The sequence below is a fragment of the Ochotona princeps genome, chromosome 29, assembly GCF_030435755.1.
Source record: "Ochotona princeps isolate mOchPri1 chromosome 29, mOchPri1.hap1, whole genome shotgun sequence".
Taxonomy (NCBI): domain Eukaryota; kingdom Metazoa; phylum Chordata; class Mammalia; order Lagomorpha; family Ochotonidae; genus Ochotona; species Ochotona princeps.
The window spans coordinates 12,395,779-12,411,838 of NC_080860.1; the positions used below are offsets into that span (position 1 = coordinate 12,395,779).

The following is a 16,060-nucleotide window of genomic DNA, read 5'->3' on the forward strand; positions in this document are numbered from 1 at the left end:
CCTTATTTAAGAACTCTGTGTGTCAGTTCCTTCCTTTTGTTTTTTTTTAAGATTTATTTATTTTATTACGAAGTCAGATATACAGAGAGGAGGAGAGACAAAGAGGAAGATCTTCCATCCGATGATTCACTCCCCAAGTGAGCCGCAACGGCCGGTGCTGCGCCGATCCAAAGCCAGGAACCAGGAACCTCTTCCGGGTCTCCCACGCGGGTGCAGGGTCCCAAAGCTTTGGGCCGTCCTCGACTGCTTTCCCAGGCCACAAGCAGGGAGCTGGATGGGAAGTGGACCTGCCGGGATTAGAACCGGCGCCCATATGGAATCCCGGGGCTTTCAAGGCGAGGACTTTAGCTGCTAGGTCACGTCGCCGGGCCCAGTTCCTCTCTTTTGAAACAAGGCTAGTGTTGGGCTTCACCCGGCCAAAGGGCCACAGACTATGTGTTTCCGATACTGGTGCCCGGCATGTGGTGAACTCTCACTAAACACTTGTTATTCACTTGGTGGTAATGCTTCTCTTCATTGTTCCTTCTTCCCAGTCACTACATGTTCACTGAGAGATGTCAGTGTTTTGTTTTTTCAGTGAGCAGGAGAAATCACCAAGCAGATGGAGTCTCCCCTGCAGTGTGGGCTTCTCTCTCCTTTTCTAGGTCTCACTTACCTTGATGACCTGCTGCCCAAACTGTGGGCATTCATCTGTGAGCTGGGGCCCCACGGAGGGCTCAGGCTCTTCCTGGAATGCCTAAACACAGACACCGAGGACTCCAAGCCACTCTTATCCATGCTGATGCTGTTCTGTGACTGTTCCCGGCACCTCATCACGTAGGTGGACTACCGTGGGGCTGAACATCCTTGCTGGAATCCAGAGGGACCAAGTCACAGCATCAGCAAGGGAGTCATTGCTGACACAGTGACTGTTTGGGCCCACGTGGCAGGATCATTGCCAGCTAGAGAACATTGGCTACAGGGGGGCACATTTAGGTGGTCAGCAGTGACCATCCTTGCTGGGAGATGGGAAGGTACCAGGTGTGAGCCCTGCGATGCGTGTAAGCCTCAGCTCAGTTGTTTACTTACTGTGCTAGTGGTGCGTTACTAGAAGATTCCCGAGTGGAGAGCCAGGGTGCCAAACCTGGCTTGGCTGTTTACTAGGGCACCCTGGGCAGGGACTCCAGGGGTTTAATCTCTGAGACTCAGTCCCCTCATCTGTGAATGGGCACCTGTCTTCCAGGCACACACTAAGGATGGATAGGCATAATGTGTCCCACATAGGGCCTGTCTCAGGCTCTGGCACATAAGAAGGGCTCTGTACAAGTTGGCTGCTCTCATCATTACCACTAAGCTGCTTGGCTATTCTGGACCCCAGGTTCCCGGTTAACAGGGTGGAGATTGGCGACCAGTCTGATAAACAGCCAGTGAGAAGGGAATGCCAGTATTTCACAAGGCCTGGGAAATGAGCAAAATGCTCACTACCTTCGGCTTCCTTGTGTTTTAAGATTATGTGTCTTCTTGTAGATTTGGTGTTCCTCTAATTCCCCTTTTCCCCAAAAGTCTGGTAAGGAAGTATGAGACAGGACAGACCCCCGGCCATGATGTTGAGGGTGGAAGTTGTCAGCAGGAGGGGACCAGGGACTTGGAAGCAGCAAGTGAGAGCCCTGTAGGGCGGGGCTCAGCAAGCAGTTGGAGCCAGAGCAGGGATGTGGAGCCACTGGAGCAGAGGCGCCATTCACGCCTGGAAAAGGATAGCCCCAGAGCGGGCTGTACTCCCAAGCGTGTAAGCAATTCATTCATTCATTCAGGTACCTAGCAGGAGACAGGAGTGCCTCTCCAGGGTGCTGAAGGAGATCCCTCAGCTCTGCTCAGCGAACATGGACACAGTCAGGAGGCCTTGCTCCTGCAGCATAAGCAAGGCCAAGGATGAGCAAAGTGTTGCAGTCAGATCCTTAGGAATAAGGAAAAAAAAATTCTTGTAAAAACCTTACTAAGAATGGCTTCAAATAAATAGAAAGAATGGGGTGGTGGCAGGGAGCACAATGAACCCTCCTCATCCTCGCTAGCCCAGCAGCTACCCACTGTGACCAGATTTGCTTCATCTGAACCGCCACCTGCCTTCTGCCACATTTGTTCTGAAGCATACCCTAGCCAGCCTCTCCTTTCGACTGTGAAAACTGTTCTGTAAGCATCTCCAGAGGATAGGGCTTGACTCTTTGTTGGAAGGTCACAGACTTAGGTCCCCTCGGTTGACCCATTCTCATGATGAGACTCTGAGTCCATTTCTGTTTGGTTTAGGATCCTCGATGACATTGAAGTTTATGAAGAGCAGATCTCATTCAAGCTGGAAGAGCTGGTCACCATCTCCTCTTTCCTGAATTCCTTTGTGTTTAAGATGATCTGGGATGGCATCATAGGTAAGAGGAAGGTGTCTGCCCTTGATTGAAGTTACACCCTGGGAGGCCAAGAGTTCTTAGCGTTGGTTGATACCCAGCTTTGGTGGTATCTGTCAAGAGCTGATGGTGCACACTGAGCCACCTCACCAGAAATTTCATCCCCTCATTCCCCAAGACCTTTCTTTTCTTTTCTTTTCTTTTCTTTCTTTCTTTTTTTTTTTTTTTTTTTCAGTTATAAATAAGTAAATAAGGCCAAGCTCTCCTATCTACTGGTCCACTCATCCAAATGCCTACCACAACCACGCGGAGCTGAGTCAGCCACAGGCAGGAGCTGGGAACTCCATCCAGGCCTCCCGCACGGGTGGCGGAGACCCAACTGCTTGAGCCATCACCTGCTGCCTCCCAGAGGATGTATTAGCAGAAAGCTAGAATTGGGAATGGAGCCGGGACTCAACCCCCAGTGCTCCAATCTGGAATGCAGGCACCCCACATTGCATCACTAATCCAAATGTCTGTCCATGCCCACCCCACCCCCAGGACCTCTTCATACAGTAGTGTGGTCACAGACACCTCACTCTCCCTTACGTCCTTCCTGTTACACGTGTATGTCCAGATTCCTGACAATGGTTCATTTTGCCCTGAGTCATCTTAATTTCCATGTTGATTACCCATGCGTCAGTTCTCACTTGAACTAGGAGTCCTCTCCTGAAGTGTTTCCAGCTGCCCAGCAAAAACCTCCTTGGGTTAGAAAGATCCCCCGGACAAGGCACTTCTGAGAGGAAGCATGAGTGATTGTGTCCAAGAGTTGCTTAGGCCCTGCAGACACCTGGGACACCCAGGAGTCTTCAGAGCCTGGAAAGTCAAGGCTTAGCATGGGCCTCAGGAGGAGGGAGCCACCCCCCTTGCCCCTTTGCAGGGCAGTCACTCTGGTTTTCCCCTACAGAGACCGCCAAGGGCGAAACCCTGGAGCTGTTCCACTCCGTCCATGGGTGGCTGATGGTGCTGTACGAGCGGGACTGCCGGCGGCGCTTCGCCCCCGAGGACCACTGGCTGCGCAAGTGAGCAGTAGGGCTTGGGACCAGGGGGCCCCATTAAGGCTAGTGTCACCTCAGTGCTGGCCAATTGCTCAGCGCTCACGTTCTTCTGTCCAGATGCCTCCCTAGCATGCACTTCTATGAGATGCTTATGCTGTGTTTGATTCAAGTTCATTAGTAGTGGCCAACTTGAGGTCCTTACATTTAGCTTCTATTTCTCACCCACACTGGCAAGAGAAGCTTTTGTAGTTGAGCTGAGCAACAGAGTATAGAAAGTTAAACCTCAGGTTTAACGAAATTACCAGGGTAAAAACTGCTTTTAGATTTTGGAGGGAGTGGGTGGGGACCCCCTGCAACTCCTAGATGTAAGAGAGTCTACCAGCATTTCCCCAGGGATACACCAGCTCTGTAGGTCTTGATGCTGCAGCCCTAGAACACGGCCTGGCCCACTCCATGTGTAAGGGGCCCATGGTGGCTGCTGTTGTGGACCAGCTGGTCTACCACGGCCACCGAAGCTTTGCTGTTGGACCTGAAAGCAACTGCTGATAACAGACGCAGGAATAAGTGTGACACGCTCCACTAAAACTTGAGCAGCTGATCAGCAGGCTGGATTTGACCCATAGGCTATCGTTAGCCAGCCCTGCACTAGATGTAGGCGTTTTTGTTGTAATTCTCCCCTCCTCAAACCCTTGTCTTCTCCAGGGATCTCAAACCCAGTGTGCTCTACCAGGAACTCGACAAGGACAGGAAGCGGGCCCAGCTGATCCTGCAGTACATACCTCACGTCATTCCTCACAAGAACGTGAGTTGTACACAGGAGCTGGGCTCCTGGGGCTCCCTGCAGTCCCAGGCCTCCCATTGCTGTTGGGCAACCACTGGGCAAGACTCGGCGAGACTGCTCATTGAGCAGATGCTGCACTGAGTGCTGGGGACAGAGGCAGGGAGGACCATGTGAGCAGGCGACACTGGTGGAGTGGGAGGTATATGTGGGGACTTGGTACTGTGGGAGCCCAAGCATGCTGCCCCTCACCCACAGCACCTCCATCTCTGGGCTCTTGCCTGTGGCTTTTCCACCTTGACGTACCACTTCTTTCCCGATTGGGACTTGAGGCCCCTGAGCCTAGAAGGCCCAGGTGGCGTGGGGTGGAGTGTGGCGGTCAGCATGTGAACTCCGATGTTGTGCTGCCTTCCCACCCACTAGCGGGGTGACCGTGGGTGTCTGTTTGCTTGTGAGCACAACATAGCCAGGGCTGCTCACCACAGGCCCACGCAGCCACCCAGGTTTTCCAGCCTCCCTCCCTCAAAAGCTGACCCTGCTTCCAGGCCTCACCCGGTCCAGCCTTGCTGTGGTCCCAGGCAGGCCAGCGCTGTCCGCCACATACAGGGTGCTCCCTGTGGCCTCATGTTCTGCAGAGCACTGGCACCCCGCACCCCCTCCCCCCAGGCAGGTGGTCATGCTCAAGAGTGGCAGATGTCACACAGCCCCCATGTTCCTGCCTCCCAGAGTCTTGCCACAAAGAAGGTTGCAGTGGAAGCACCTTTCCCCCACACCAGCAGCCACCTCGCTGGGTCTTCAGCCACATACTCCTTTCCAAGACTCCAGAGTTCTGGATGGACTCAAATCGCCAGACTTGTAGACCAGGTGCCTGAGCAGCAGCCCCTCCCCTGCATGTCTCCGGAGGCCGGAAATTGTTCCTCCTGTGTAGAATTCTGGACTCTGTGGTCAGCGTAATGATCAAATGCAGATGCACAGGCCCTCCGCCATGGGGTTAATCCTGCTTTTCCCTCCCTTCTTGGTGGTGCTCTGTCAGGCTCTCGGCTTTAGGGGGGGCAGGGGAAGCCCAGCCCCAAACTGGGCAGAGGCTGGGCTCTGCCATCTGACAAGAGAAAAGAGAGGGTTCATGGTGCACAGAACGAGATGTGACCACTGGCAGTGCGACATACCTGAGGGCCACATCAGGCACCTGCACACTGCAACAGCATTGTAACATTTCTGGCAGGGGAAAAAATTACTTTTGAGTTGTTTCTGGACTTTAAACCAACCATGTTGATTTCCTTTAACGCAAACCCAACAGTAGAACAGCCTTTGTAATGTGGCCACCAGGGCCTTGTAGGGGTTTGTTGACCCTGGCCCATTTCCTGCCAGACTCTCACTGTGAGCAGGCCATCCTTTCCAGAACATTCTTCCTGGGCATGTACTCAGCTAATTTCTACTTCCCTTGACCATCTTGGGGCAGGCCCACTGTCCTCCACTATAACTGACAGCCCTTAACCGGGAGGCCCACACTGCTGGTGTGTCTCAGGGCTCTGATCGCAGGCCTCTTGTTGAACGTCATTTTTACAACATGGTCAGTCCTCAGCCGCTTCTGTCATTTCAGAGAGTCCTCCTGTTCCGCAACATGGTTACCAAGGAGAAGGAGAAGCTGGGGCTTGTGGAAACCAGCTCTGCCTCCCCACACGTCACTCACATCACCATCCGCCGGTCCCGGATGCTGGAGGTGAGTGCGGCCTTGTTGCAGAGAGGTATGTCTGTTGGACATGGGACACGATCAGTTGGCAGCTGGCCTCTAGACTGCTTATGTCCCTCCTGGATCTGGCCGAGCTCCAGGAGCAGGAAGGGACTGTGCTCTCCTGCCAGCAACTCTCTGTGGCTGCTCACCTATCTTGGGCATGGCAGACCTGTACCTGGTGAGGACCCTTGGCTCACCTGGTGGTACCTCTTGGGAAATGAGACCATGAGAGGCCATACTGCCACCATCTCTTCTATGGCATCCCCGTTTGTGTGTCCCCCAGGCACTCTGTCCAAACTCCTGATTGTGAGGGGGGAAGAAGGGAGGCCGTTAAGGTTCCTGAGCCATTCAGAAAGCACATTCATCCTCAGGGCCTGAGGTTGTGTGTGGATGGGGACTTGGGAGATGGAAGGCAAGTGGCCCACATATAAATTAGCAATAAGAACCTTGCCCTGAAGCACTTGGCCTCCAAATGTCAGCAGATTGTCTTAACATTGATTTTGTTAAAGCAGGACCCCGCAGTAGTCTCCTGGAATAGGAGTATAATGAATGGAGCTCTCTGACCTCCCTGCCCTCCCCAAGGCCCAGATGTGCCCATCTCACCAGCCCTGGGATTAATTGATGGCAAAGTGTATTGTGCTCACATCATTTGATCTGCAGTTCTTTTATCACACAAGGCCACTTCCTTATTAGCCTATTCTTTCCTGGGAGGGAAGACTAGGAGCCTGTGGCCTCACACAACTATATGGCTGGCCGCCAGCCCAGGGCTCTGGGCCACAGCCCTTGCTGCCCCCACATCTGCAGGTGCTACTGGGCTCCCAGAGCTGCTGGATAAGGCAGCATGGGGGAGACATGTGATGCTCGGAGACAGAAGGAAGCCCACAGGGACCCTGCAGGCCACATGCGGGAGCCGAGCTACCAGGGGCGGCTCCCAGTAGGGATGTTTCGCTTGCTGGCCAGACAGCGAGCATTACCCTGCACTGCTGCTGTTCCCTCCCTCACAACAGGCAGCCTCCTCTCAGCACCCCCTTACTTGCCATGTGGCCACAGAGGCCCCATGAAGTTCTGAATTGCTAAGGCCAAAATTGAGCCTTTGTGTGGATTCCCCAGTGCTCTAGTTAGACTTATTTTTTTTAATACGCCTGGGAGGCCAGCTATCATCCACCTTCCACCCAGCTCACTCTAAGCCAATCGCTGCTCTGAGTCAAAGAGAAGGCCCCATTGTGCTGAAACTACTCCCTTCTACAGCACCCTCCTCACCAGCCCTGGACACAGCTCCTGGCTCTACAAGACCTCGGGACCTGCCCCCTTGGACCCACCGGCCTGCAGATTCCAGGATGGTGTTGGCAGTGGTGCCTACTTGGACAGCCCCTCCACATCCTCCTGGGGTGTTGTTGCTGGGACTGCATTTAAAACACCTCTTGGGGGACTCAGGGAGCATCTGTCTGGAGATTTGGGCAGTCTGCTTTCTGGTTCCTTTTCCCCTAACAGCATGCCTTGTCAGGCACTGAGTTAGGGAAGAGAGTGGCGTTTATATGCCCATCCCTTCTCTGAACTGGTGGTCTGGTTATTGGAACACCAGAACCCAGTGGTCTTTGCTGGTCTGGGCCACAAGGGGGCGTCAAGAAGCCAGGGCCAGGCTCCTTGACTTCCTCTCTTCAAGCCTGCTGTGAAGGCCTTTCTCAGGTTGAATTGGGCCAGAGGCTGGTCTTTGAGAACTAGAAGCCTCAGGCATGCCCTTGCATCTGCTAAAGAGGCAGGCAGCGGTCCTGGACGGGGAGAAGCTGCAGGAGGCTTCCCTGCCCCCGCCCTGGCCAGGCGCACCTCCATCACCTCAACCCCTCTGCCTGCTGCCTTGGTCCCTGGCCTGATTTCTGCTATGCTGACAACAGGCTTGCCACACTGCTCCCTGCCTTGATTCTTCTGGGGCTCCTTGTTGCCCCAGGAGCCCACATTCCTCCACGCACCGTGCTCTGGCGAAAGGTGCCAGCAGCGAAGAACTGGGAATGGAGGGGTCGTTTTCTTTACTTCCTAATGTCTGTGATTTTTTTTTTTAACAACTACCCAATACTTTTTTTTTTCTAAGATTTATTTTATCTGAGAGACAGATTTACAGAAAGATCTCCCCAAATGGCTCCAACAGCCAGAGCTAGCCTGGTCCAGAGCCAGTAATCACAAGGCAGGAGGAAGTCTCCGCACGCCAGAGATCAGTGCAGTCCCATCCCCAGGATGCCTCTCCCATGGCAGCCAGTGAGAACTGCTCTCATATATCCCCATGTCCCAGCTTGCACATGTAGCAATTCTCCTGGGGATGCCTGGTGCAGGGGGAGAGGCCACCACAAGGAGAGCATGTTGAGTCACACAGGAAGCCTCAGCTCTTCACTCTCTACCCCTCTGCCTCTGGCAGGACGGCTATGAGCAGCTTCGACAGCTCTCCCAGCACGCCATGAAAGGTGTGATCCGTGTCAAGTTTGTCAGTGACCTCGGGGTGGACGAGGCGGGCATCGACCAAGACGGCGTCTTCAAGGAGTTCTTGGAGGAGATTATTAAGAGGGTCTTCGACCCAGCACTCAACCTGTTCAAGGTAGTCGGGGGAGCCTAGGGTGGGGCCGATGGCCACCACATTCCAGGTGAGCCCAGGGCTGCACAGTGCAAGGCCTAATAACCCCTGTGCCTCTGCCCACCCTTTGTCTTGCAGACAACCAGTGGGGACGAGAGGCTGTACCCTTCGCCCACATCCTATGTCCATGAGAATTACCTGCAGCTCTTTGAGTTTGTGGGCAAGATGCTGGGGAAGGCTGTATATGAGGTATGCATGCCGCACAGAGCTTCCTGACATGGAAGTGACGCCTTAGAGGGTGTGATCATTCCAGCGTGGGATGACCTGTGACAGGGACGGCACCCAGGCCATGTTGGACGTTGATGCTAGGTGCCTGGCCTGGGTCTCCTCCCTTAGGGCTCTCAGCCCTGTAACATGGTTGTTCAAGGATGGGAGAGGCTGGGAGCAGTCACTTGTCCCATGGGCTTGATTGTTAAGTGCTAGAAGCTGACCACACTGGGAGGCAGCAGGTGACAGCATGAGCCTTAAGACATGTCTCGGGATTCTGGGGGCTGGGGTTAGGCCCCAGACAGCGGGGTTGCCAGCGTCACCTCTCCTGCCACAGGGCATCGTAGTGGACGTGCCCTTCGCCTCCTTCTTCCTGAGCCAGCTGCTCGGGCACCACCACAGTGTCTTCTACAGCTCCGTGGACGAGCTTCCTTCTCTGGACTCAGAGTTTTATAAAAACCTCACCTCCATCAAGGTCAGTGTGGATGGAGTACAGGTGTGAACTCGGAGCCACGGGCATCTGGGGAGCTCCACGGTGCCCTGAATGGATCTGCCCTCTCCCTTCCCACCATCCCTTCTGGGCCCTTCGACCCAGGGCCACCCCTCAACCACCCAGTCAGCTTATTATCAGGCCCACCCACATAGCACCCCGCCAAAAGGCAACGCGCAGTCCATCTCTGAGGTCATGGTGCTCCTGCACTCCAACTTCTCCCCCTTCTCTGTCCATCAGCGCTATGACGGAGACATCTCTGACTTGGGCCTGACGTTGTCTTACGACGAGGACGTCATGGGCCAGGTAGGTCTCCACCTGAGCCCTTTCTGCTCCCCCACACCACCAAGGAGCTGTTGTGCTGCCCCCCGAGAGGGACTGCACTGCACACTGAGAGTCGGTCCGTGTCACTGCTGATCTCAGGACTTTGGCTCCTTGGAGTCCTGTGCCTACGCCCACGGCCCTCGGGTGGAACAGGCAGGAGAGCCCCTGGGACATGGAGCCCCTTCCCTTTCTGGCTCTTCTCTTGGCTGCCCTCTACCACTGCCTCGGGAGTACTGATGGGCTCTGAGGAACTTGGAAGGGCAGGCAGCTGCCTATTCTCACTTCTCAGAAACTCACAGGTTGCCACAGTCTTCCATTGACCAGGTCACGTGGTGAACGTAGCAGCGCTGCCTTCACTACCTACCATTGCCCTCCATGCTAATGCCCTGCCCCCTCCCCCCGGTTGGCGTCCCAGAGCCTGAATGACAAATCTCTGGGGAAAAGGGGCTGAGAAGAAACCCTTCAAATGGATGGTCCAAGGTGGGCTTGTTGCCGCTCCCGCCTCAGTTTTGTCATGAGGAATTATGATTCCAGAACACAGTCCCTCTTGGTTCCCTCCGTGTCAGGCTGATGGGTGCTGGGCCCTCGCCTCTATAGGAAGCACTATTACCCCCCACCCCCTGCCACCTGGATCTTCTGTGCTAATGATGCCCCCTCTCCCCCACCAGCTTGTGTGTCATGAACTGATTCCTGGAGGAAAAACCATCCCTGTCACAAATGAAAATAAGTGAGTACAGCCATTCAGTTCTTAAGGTCACTGCTTAAGGAGACTGCGTCCAGCCCTGGAGGCCTGCGTGGGGCACTGATTAAGACAGACTGAAGTAGAGGCCACAGAGTAACGGAACTGACTAGTAACAATTGAGAGACTGAAATGGCATCAATTTCAATTTGCAAAATAAGAATCAACAATTTAGAAATTTTTTTGTTGGTAGGGGGGTTTGCAATAGCACTTCTGAGGTCACAGGCCTCAACAGCCATAATTGCAGATCCACTGTCCTGAAGGTCAAGGGCACAGAGGTGAAAAAACACCTTGGAGGGGCCCATCACTAGAGTGATGGCACCTGACAGTTTTCTGGCTGCTTTTTTCTCTTTTAGACTTCTTTTACTTGTCAGAATGACAGAGAGAGGGAGAGACAGAGTTCTTCCTTAGGCTTGTTCATTCCCCAGTTTCCATAACAGGCAGAGCTGGGCCAGTCTGAAGCTGAGAACCCGAGAAAGTGGGCCGGTGCTGGAGGGAGAGGCCTGGCCTGCCTCAACACCTAGCATTCCACACACTGTCAGATGTCCTTAGCATAACACCTCAGCGTGAGGACCAGAGTCCTTGGGCTGCAGACCAGCCCGGAGGCCTAGCAAAGCCTGTTCCCCTCCTTAGGGAATGAACCTTGGTTGAACAGGCATGAACTTCCTGGGTGCTGAAGTTTGCCACTCTTTTCCCTCCCCGCCTCTTGGAAATGCCTTCATTCTGCCCCACCTCCTTAAAACTAAAAACGAGAGCAGTGTTAGTGCTGAGAACACAGGAGGGACAGACGCTGCGGCACAGTGGGTTGAGCCACCACTCAGGACACCTGCAGCCCAGACCGTGTCCAGGCACCTGTTGGAGCCCCCGCTGCTGCTCTTCCCCTCTGTCTAGCTTCCTTCTAATGTGTCTGGGAGGCAGCGGATGATGACCTCACTAGTTGGGTTCCTGCCCCACATGGGAGACCAGAATGGAATTCCAAGCTCTTACCTGCAGTCTCACCCAGCCTTGACTGAGTGTGAGGAGCATTTGGGAAGTGAACTAGCAACTGGAAGATTTCTGCATCTCACCTTCTCTCTGTCACTGCCTTTTAAAGAAATGAATAATCCTTTTTAAAAGAACACAGGAAAGGAATAGCAATAACGGCAAATTTCCTGTCTGAATATATTAATATCCAGATTGACTGTGGGATGGTTTTTAAAAATGGGAAAAATTTTCAAGGTCAGTGACTTAGATCAAAATATTTGGGGTAAAACAGGTTTATTTGTAGTAATTCAGAATCTCTAAGAGCCAGGCTCCAGTTCTGTGGGTTTGCGAAGAGGTGAGCAGTGTTAGCAATGCTGTATTTCAACAGGTATTGACTGTGGTCAGGTTGTGGAGGAGGACGCAGGGTTCCTGCAAGCAGAGTGGACACACTCTGCTGACAACCCATATTGGTGGCTCTGATTTCCCATGGAAGCCCAACATGAGCCCAGCCACATGGTTAAACATATCTGCCCGGGCTGCCTCTCGAGGCGTCCAACTCTTGGTCCAGATGAGCAGGGTTTTAACCGAAGGTTCGCAGGGCGCAGTATCTAAGCTCCTGGCAGAGTGGATCAGTTGTTAACTGGCTTATGTCCAGAAGGATGAGCTGAAGGAGAAGCTGAAAAGCAGGGAAAGCAGGGCATGTGCTGAGAAGGAGGCCTGCTTCCTCCCCAGAGAATGCCTCACCTTCATTCCTGGGACAGTTTGGGGTGCAATCCCGGTGCTGCTCCTCAGGGCTGTGGAACACCAGCTGTTTCACAGGGTAGCATCAGCCATCAGGAGCTGGCGTCGTTGTCCCCATGAAATACTACTTGGGATTTTTTTTTCTTTTTCAGCAAAACGGTTCAGAAATAATGAGGCTGAGCTTCTCAGTGCTGTGATAGCAGCCGGCCTCAGCCCGCTCATTTCCATTGTTTTCTTTTCCTTGTTGATCACAGAATTAGCTACATCCATCTGATGGCTCATTTTCGAATGCATACTCAAATAAAAAACCAGACAGCTGCACTCATTAGTGGGTTCCGCTCTGTCATCAGACCCGAGTGGATCCGGATGTTCTCGACCCCTGAGCTGCAGCGGCTCATCTCTGGCGACAATGCTGAAATTGACCTGGAAGATTTAAAGTAAGGGCCAGGTGGGGAAGGGAGGGTAAAACCCTTAGGCCTCCCGCCAGGTTCCTTGGGCAGCCCGGCCGCTGTGGGCTCTGTCTTGCCCAACTTTGGGTTGGTTGGCTTGGTACTAAAGCCCCACCACTCGCCTAGCTAGAGGCGCCATGTGGAAGCAGATGTTGGAACGCTGAGAAATGGTGTCACAGGACACGGTGTCAGCCCCTGCTTGCAATCAGCGAGGCCAACTCTTGGACTATCCACGCATGTTGCTTCTGGGGAGATGCAGTTGCTAAAGCCCAAGTCTGGCTAAAGGAGCAGTCTGAGCAGCACCCAGCCCCTCTCCCCTACTCTCCCTGGGGCCCATGGGAGCCAGCTGGAGCACCCCATGTCCACACATTGTTCCTCCTGTCATCTGTCTTGCTTTCAGGAAGCACACTGTGTACTACGGCGGTTTTCACGGGAGCCACAGGGTCATCATCTGGCTCTGGGATATCCTGGCCTCTGACTTCACGCCTAATGAGAGAGCCATGTTCCTGAAGGTACTGTGTGTGTTACCTGCACATGCGCCGTCAGGTGCCTAGGCATTCCCATAGACCTAGGCGGCCAGACAATATGGTAGTTCACACTGGAGAGAATGAAATTACCAGGAAGGCCTCATGTCCTCTACAAATCCTCCACCATGGGTGACCTCCCTGGTGGGCTGAGCAGGAACCAGAGAGAGGCACAGGGAGAAGCTGAGCCCCTGGCCTGTGCTGCTGGTGGCAGGACCATCCCTGCACAGGCAAGTGTGCCCCATGGGCGCCATAGTCCAGCCACCCCTCTCCAATGCCAGCCCAGTTGGCCACCTCTCTTCCCTTGCACGGTGAAACAGCCTGTGTTTAGAGCATTGCATTCCCTGTCTGCCAGAGCCTGCCTCAGTGTGAAACATACATGTTCAGCATGTAGTGTTGGACAGAGTAGCCAGCATTAGCCTGGCCCCCTGGTGTGGGCTCTAGAGTTGTAAATATTCTCCCAGTCCACTACAAGACCAAAATCAGTATTTCACTACCTGTTTCATACTTAACCAGCCTGGGGCTAGTTTGTTGCCTTGAAATACCTGCCTTTGGGCGCTGGGGTTTCCTGAATGGTGTGGCTCTGCACGGCCAAGACGGCAGGGACAGTGTCACCTCCGTTGAACTGGCGGCTGGTCTGTCTTCGTGTCTTTTCACCCTGCTCTGGTCCAGCAGGTGCTGAAATGCTCTTGACACCCTCACAGGCCTCAGGGTTCAGAGTGGGCCAGCAGAAGTAGATCTAGGGAGAATGCATCCAGGCTTTGCAACCTGTGAACCCTCTTGGACCTCTAGAAGAAGAGGCAAGCCAGAGTATATCGTGTCCAGCACATGCACACACGCCTTTGGGGAGCCTCTCTTGTCACATCCTGACCTTGTTCTCTGGCTGCAGACCGGCCCCAACCAGGTGGGAGGTGGGTAACTCTTTTTTTTTTTTTTTAAGATTTATTTTTATTACAAAGTCAGATATACAGAGAGAGGAGGAGAGACAGAGAGGAAGATCTTCCGTCCGATGATTCACTCCCCAAGTGAGCCGCAACGGGCCGATGTGCGCCGATCCGATGCCGGGAACCAGGAACCTCCTCCAGGTCTCCCACGCGGGTGCAGGGTCCCAAAGCTTTGGGCCGTCCTCGACTGCTTTCCGAGGCCACAAACAGGGAGCTGGATGGGAAGTGGAGCTGCCGGGATTAGAACTGGCGCCCATATGGGATCCCGGGGCTTTCAAGGTGAGGACTTTAGCCGCTAGGCCACGCCGCCGGGCCCTAGATGGGTAACTTGCACAGAAATGAGTGTGACTCTGCTGCATTAGTCAGTTGTTGCCATTCATTTATGAAACAGAGAACTTTCATTCCCTAATATATTCCCAAAATGCCCATAGCACCCACCACTGGACCAAGCCCTCCATCCAGGTCTTCCACATGGGTGGCAGGGACCTAGCTCCTTGAGCCATCATCTGCTGCCTACCAGGGTGTGCATAAGCAGGAACTGGTTCCTATTCTCTAACCTAGACACTGTGAGGTGGGCTGGGGGCCTCTTGGCCTCCAGGGAACATGGCTGCCCTCGTGTGCTGCTGTTGCTGCTGCTGCTGGCAGGAAGGACAGTGCAGCATCTGAGAGCTCCTTGTGCTCTCTGCTTCCCCATTCCTGGACCCTGAGAGCAGACACAGGCCTGAAATGGCCTGAAGTGGCCCAGCTGGGAACCTGTGTCCCTCTCCTCACTCTGAAAGCTAGACCAACAGGAGTCCTCACCCAGGCAAGCACCCAGATAAGCACTGCTGGGGAGCTGTGATAAAGCCCATTCAAGTGGGACTCTTAGGGGCCCCTACTCTCTGTGAGAACTTTGCTGCAGCCTTATACATGCACAGTATCTTAGGATGGTCTCAGGAATCTCAGAGCCAACAATAATATCAGAGAAACAATAGCATTCCCTTCACTGACTGCGGAATTTAGACAGTGTCACTAAGTGTGTGGGTAACAGACCCCTGGTTCTCCCAGGGAACGGAGCACATTTGGGTTGGTCAGATGCCCATGCCCAGACATAAGCTAGCACACTTACGAGAACAGCAGGTTCAGAGAAGACCAGCAATTCCCAGAGAGAGCCGGGGAGTGTGGCCTGCTGCCTCTGCCCTGGTTGGCCCAAGGGGCCTGGGTTTTGTCACTGTTCTAAGAGCAGCTCCATCTCTGGCCACATGCCAACCCCCTTGGGGCCTGAGAAAGCAGAAGTGTTTGGTGCAGCTGTGGGAGCAGAGTGTGTTCCCTTTCCGCTGACCCTGGGTTTCCTTGCAGTTTGTGACGAGCTGCTCCAGGCCCCCGCTGCTGGGATTCGCCTACCTCAAGCCTCCCTTCTCCATCCGCTGCGTGGAAGTATCGGATGATCAGGTACCTGTGGGGCTCGGGCAGTGCATCCCACTTCCCTCTGGGCTGTCAGCAGCCATGCCCTCTGTTTGTCTCAGCAAGGGGGTGCAGATGGACTCCCTCCAGCCCTATGACTGTGCTGCCCTGTCTTGGGGAGGCCCGTTCTCTTGACCTCCTCTGGGCAGAGTCACTTGATAGGAATGGGGACAGGGATGTGCTGTTTTTAGAAGCTGCTGGGCCATCCAGGTCTGAGCTTCAGGTCTGAGGTTTGAGGAGGGGAGGACAGAGAGAAGAGCACAGCTCGGATGGCTAAGGGATATAATTGCCAGGCAGACCCATAGCAGGTGCACGAGCGACCCATCCCCAACCCCCACACAAACCCTGGGCCTCTGGGCATGGTTGCCTCTCGCCCCACCAGCCTGAACTGGTCATGCAGAACACAGCCTGTCATCAGCCTCCATGCAGACAGGGACGGTGACCCATTTTCTGTGCCACATCTGTGGTACTGGTGAGGTACCACACTGTGTTTGGTGCCTAGAAGAGCCTGAGAGTTCCCTGCCCCTAGAATACTGCTTAGCCCTGCACCAGCTGTGACCCGGATGGAGCCGCCTCCACACACCACCTATGGCCGGCTTGGGAGCAGAGGCTGCTCTCCATGCCAGCTGCCAGGCCCTTGGTCATGAGCAGAGGATGCCCTCGGGAAGCACATGCTCAGAGGACCGGGCTCTCC

At 54.2% G+C, this 16,060-nt stretch overlaps 1 protein-coding gene across 4 annotated transcripts in view; it reads left to right on the forward strand.

The window, feature by feature from the left end:
* The window catches only part of UBE3B (ubiquitin protein ligase E3B), a 41,816-nt gene that overhangs the window by 25,492 nt on the left and 264 nt on the right, over window positions 1–16,060 (forward strand). For all 4 annotated transcript variants that reach the window (XM_004591922.3, XM_058656971.1, XM_058656970.1 and 1 more), the window contains 13 exons: window positions 645–816; window positions 2,281–2,399; window positions 3,322–3,436; window positions 4,115–4,214; window positions 5,791–5,910; window positions 8,330–8,506; window positions 8,621–8,731; window positions 9,087–9,224; window positions 9,480–9,545; window positions 10,232–10,290; window positions 12,261–12,443; window positions 12,856–12,967; window positions 15,262–15,354. In XM_004591922.3, coding sequence (XP_004591979.2) covers window positions 645–816; window positions 2,281–2,399; window positions 3,322–3,436; window positions 4,115–4,214; window positions 5,791–5,910; window positions 8,330–8,506; window positions 8,621–8,731; window positions 9,087–9,224; window positions 9,480–9,545; window positions 10,232–10,290; window positions 12,261–12,443; window positions 12,856–12,967; window positions 15,262–15,354 — 1,565 coding nt within the window. The remainder of the gene's footprint in view (window positions 1–644; window positions 817–2,280; window positions 2,400–3,321; window positions 3,437–4,114; window positions 4,215–5,790; window positions 5,911–8,329; window positions 8,507–8,620; window positions 8,732–9,086; window positions 9,225–9,479; window positions 9,546–10,231; window positions 10,291–12,260; window positions 12,444–12,855; window positions 12,968–15,261; window positions 15,355–16,060) is intronic.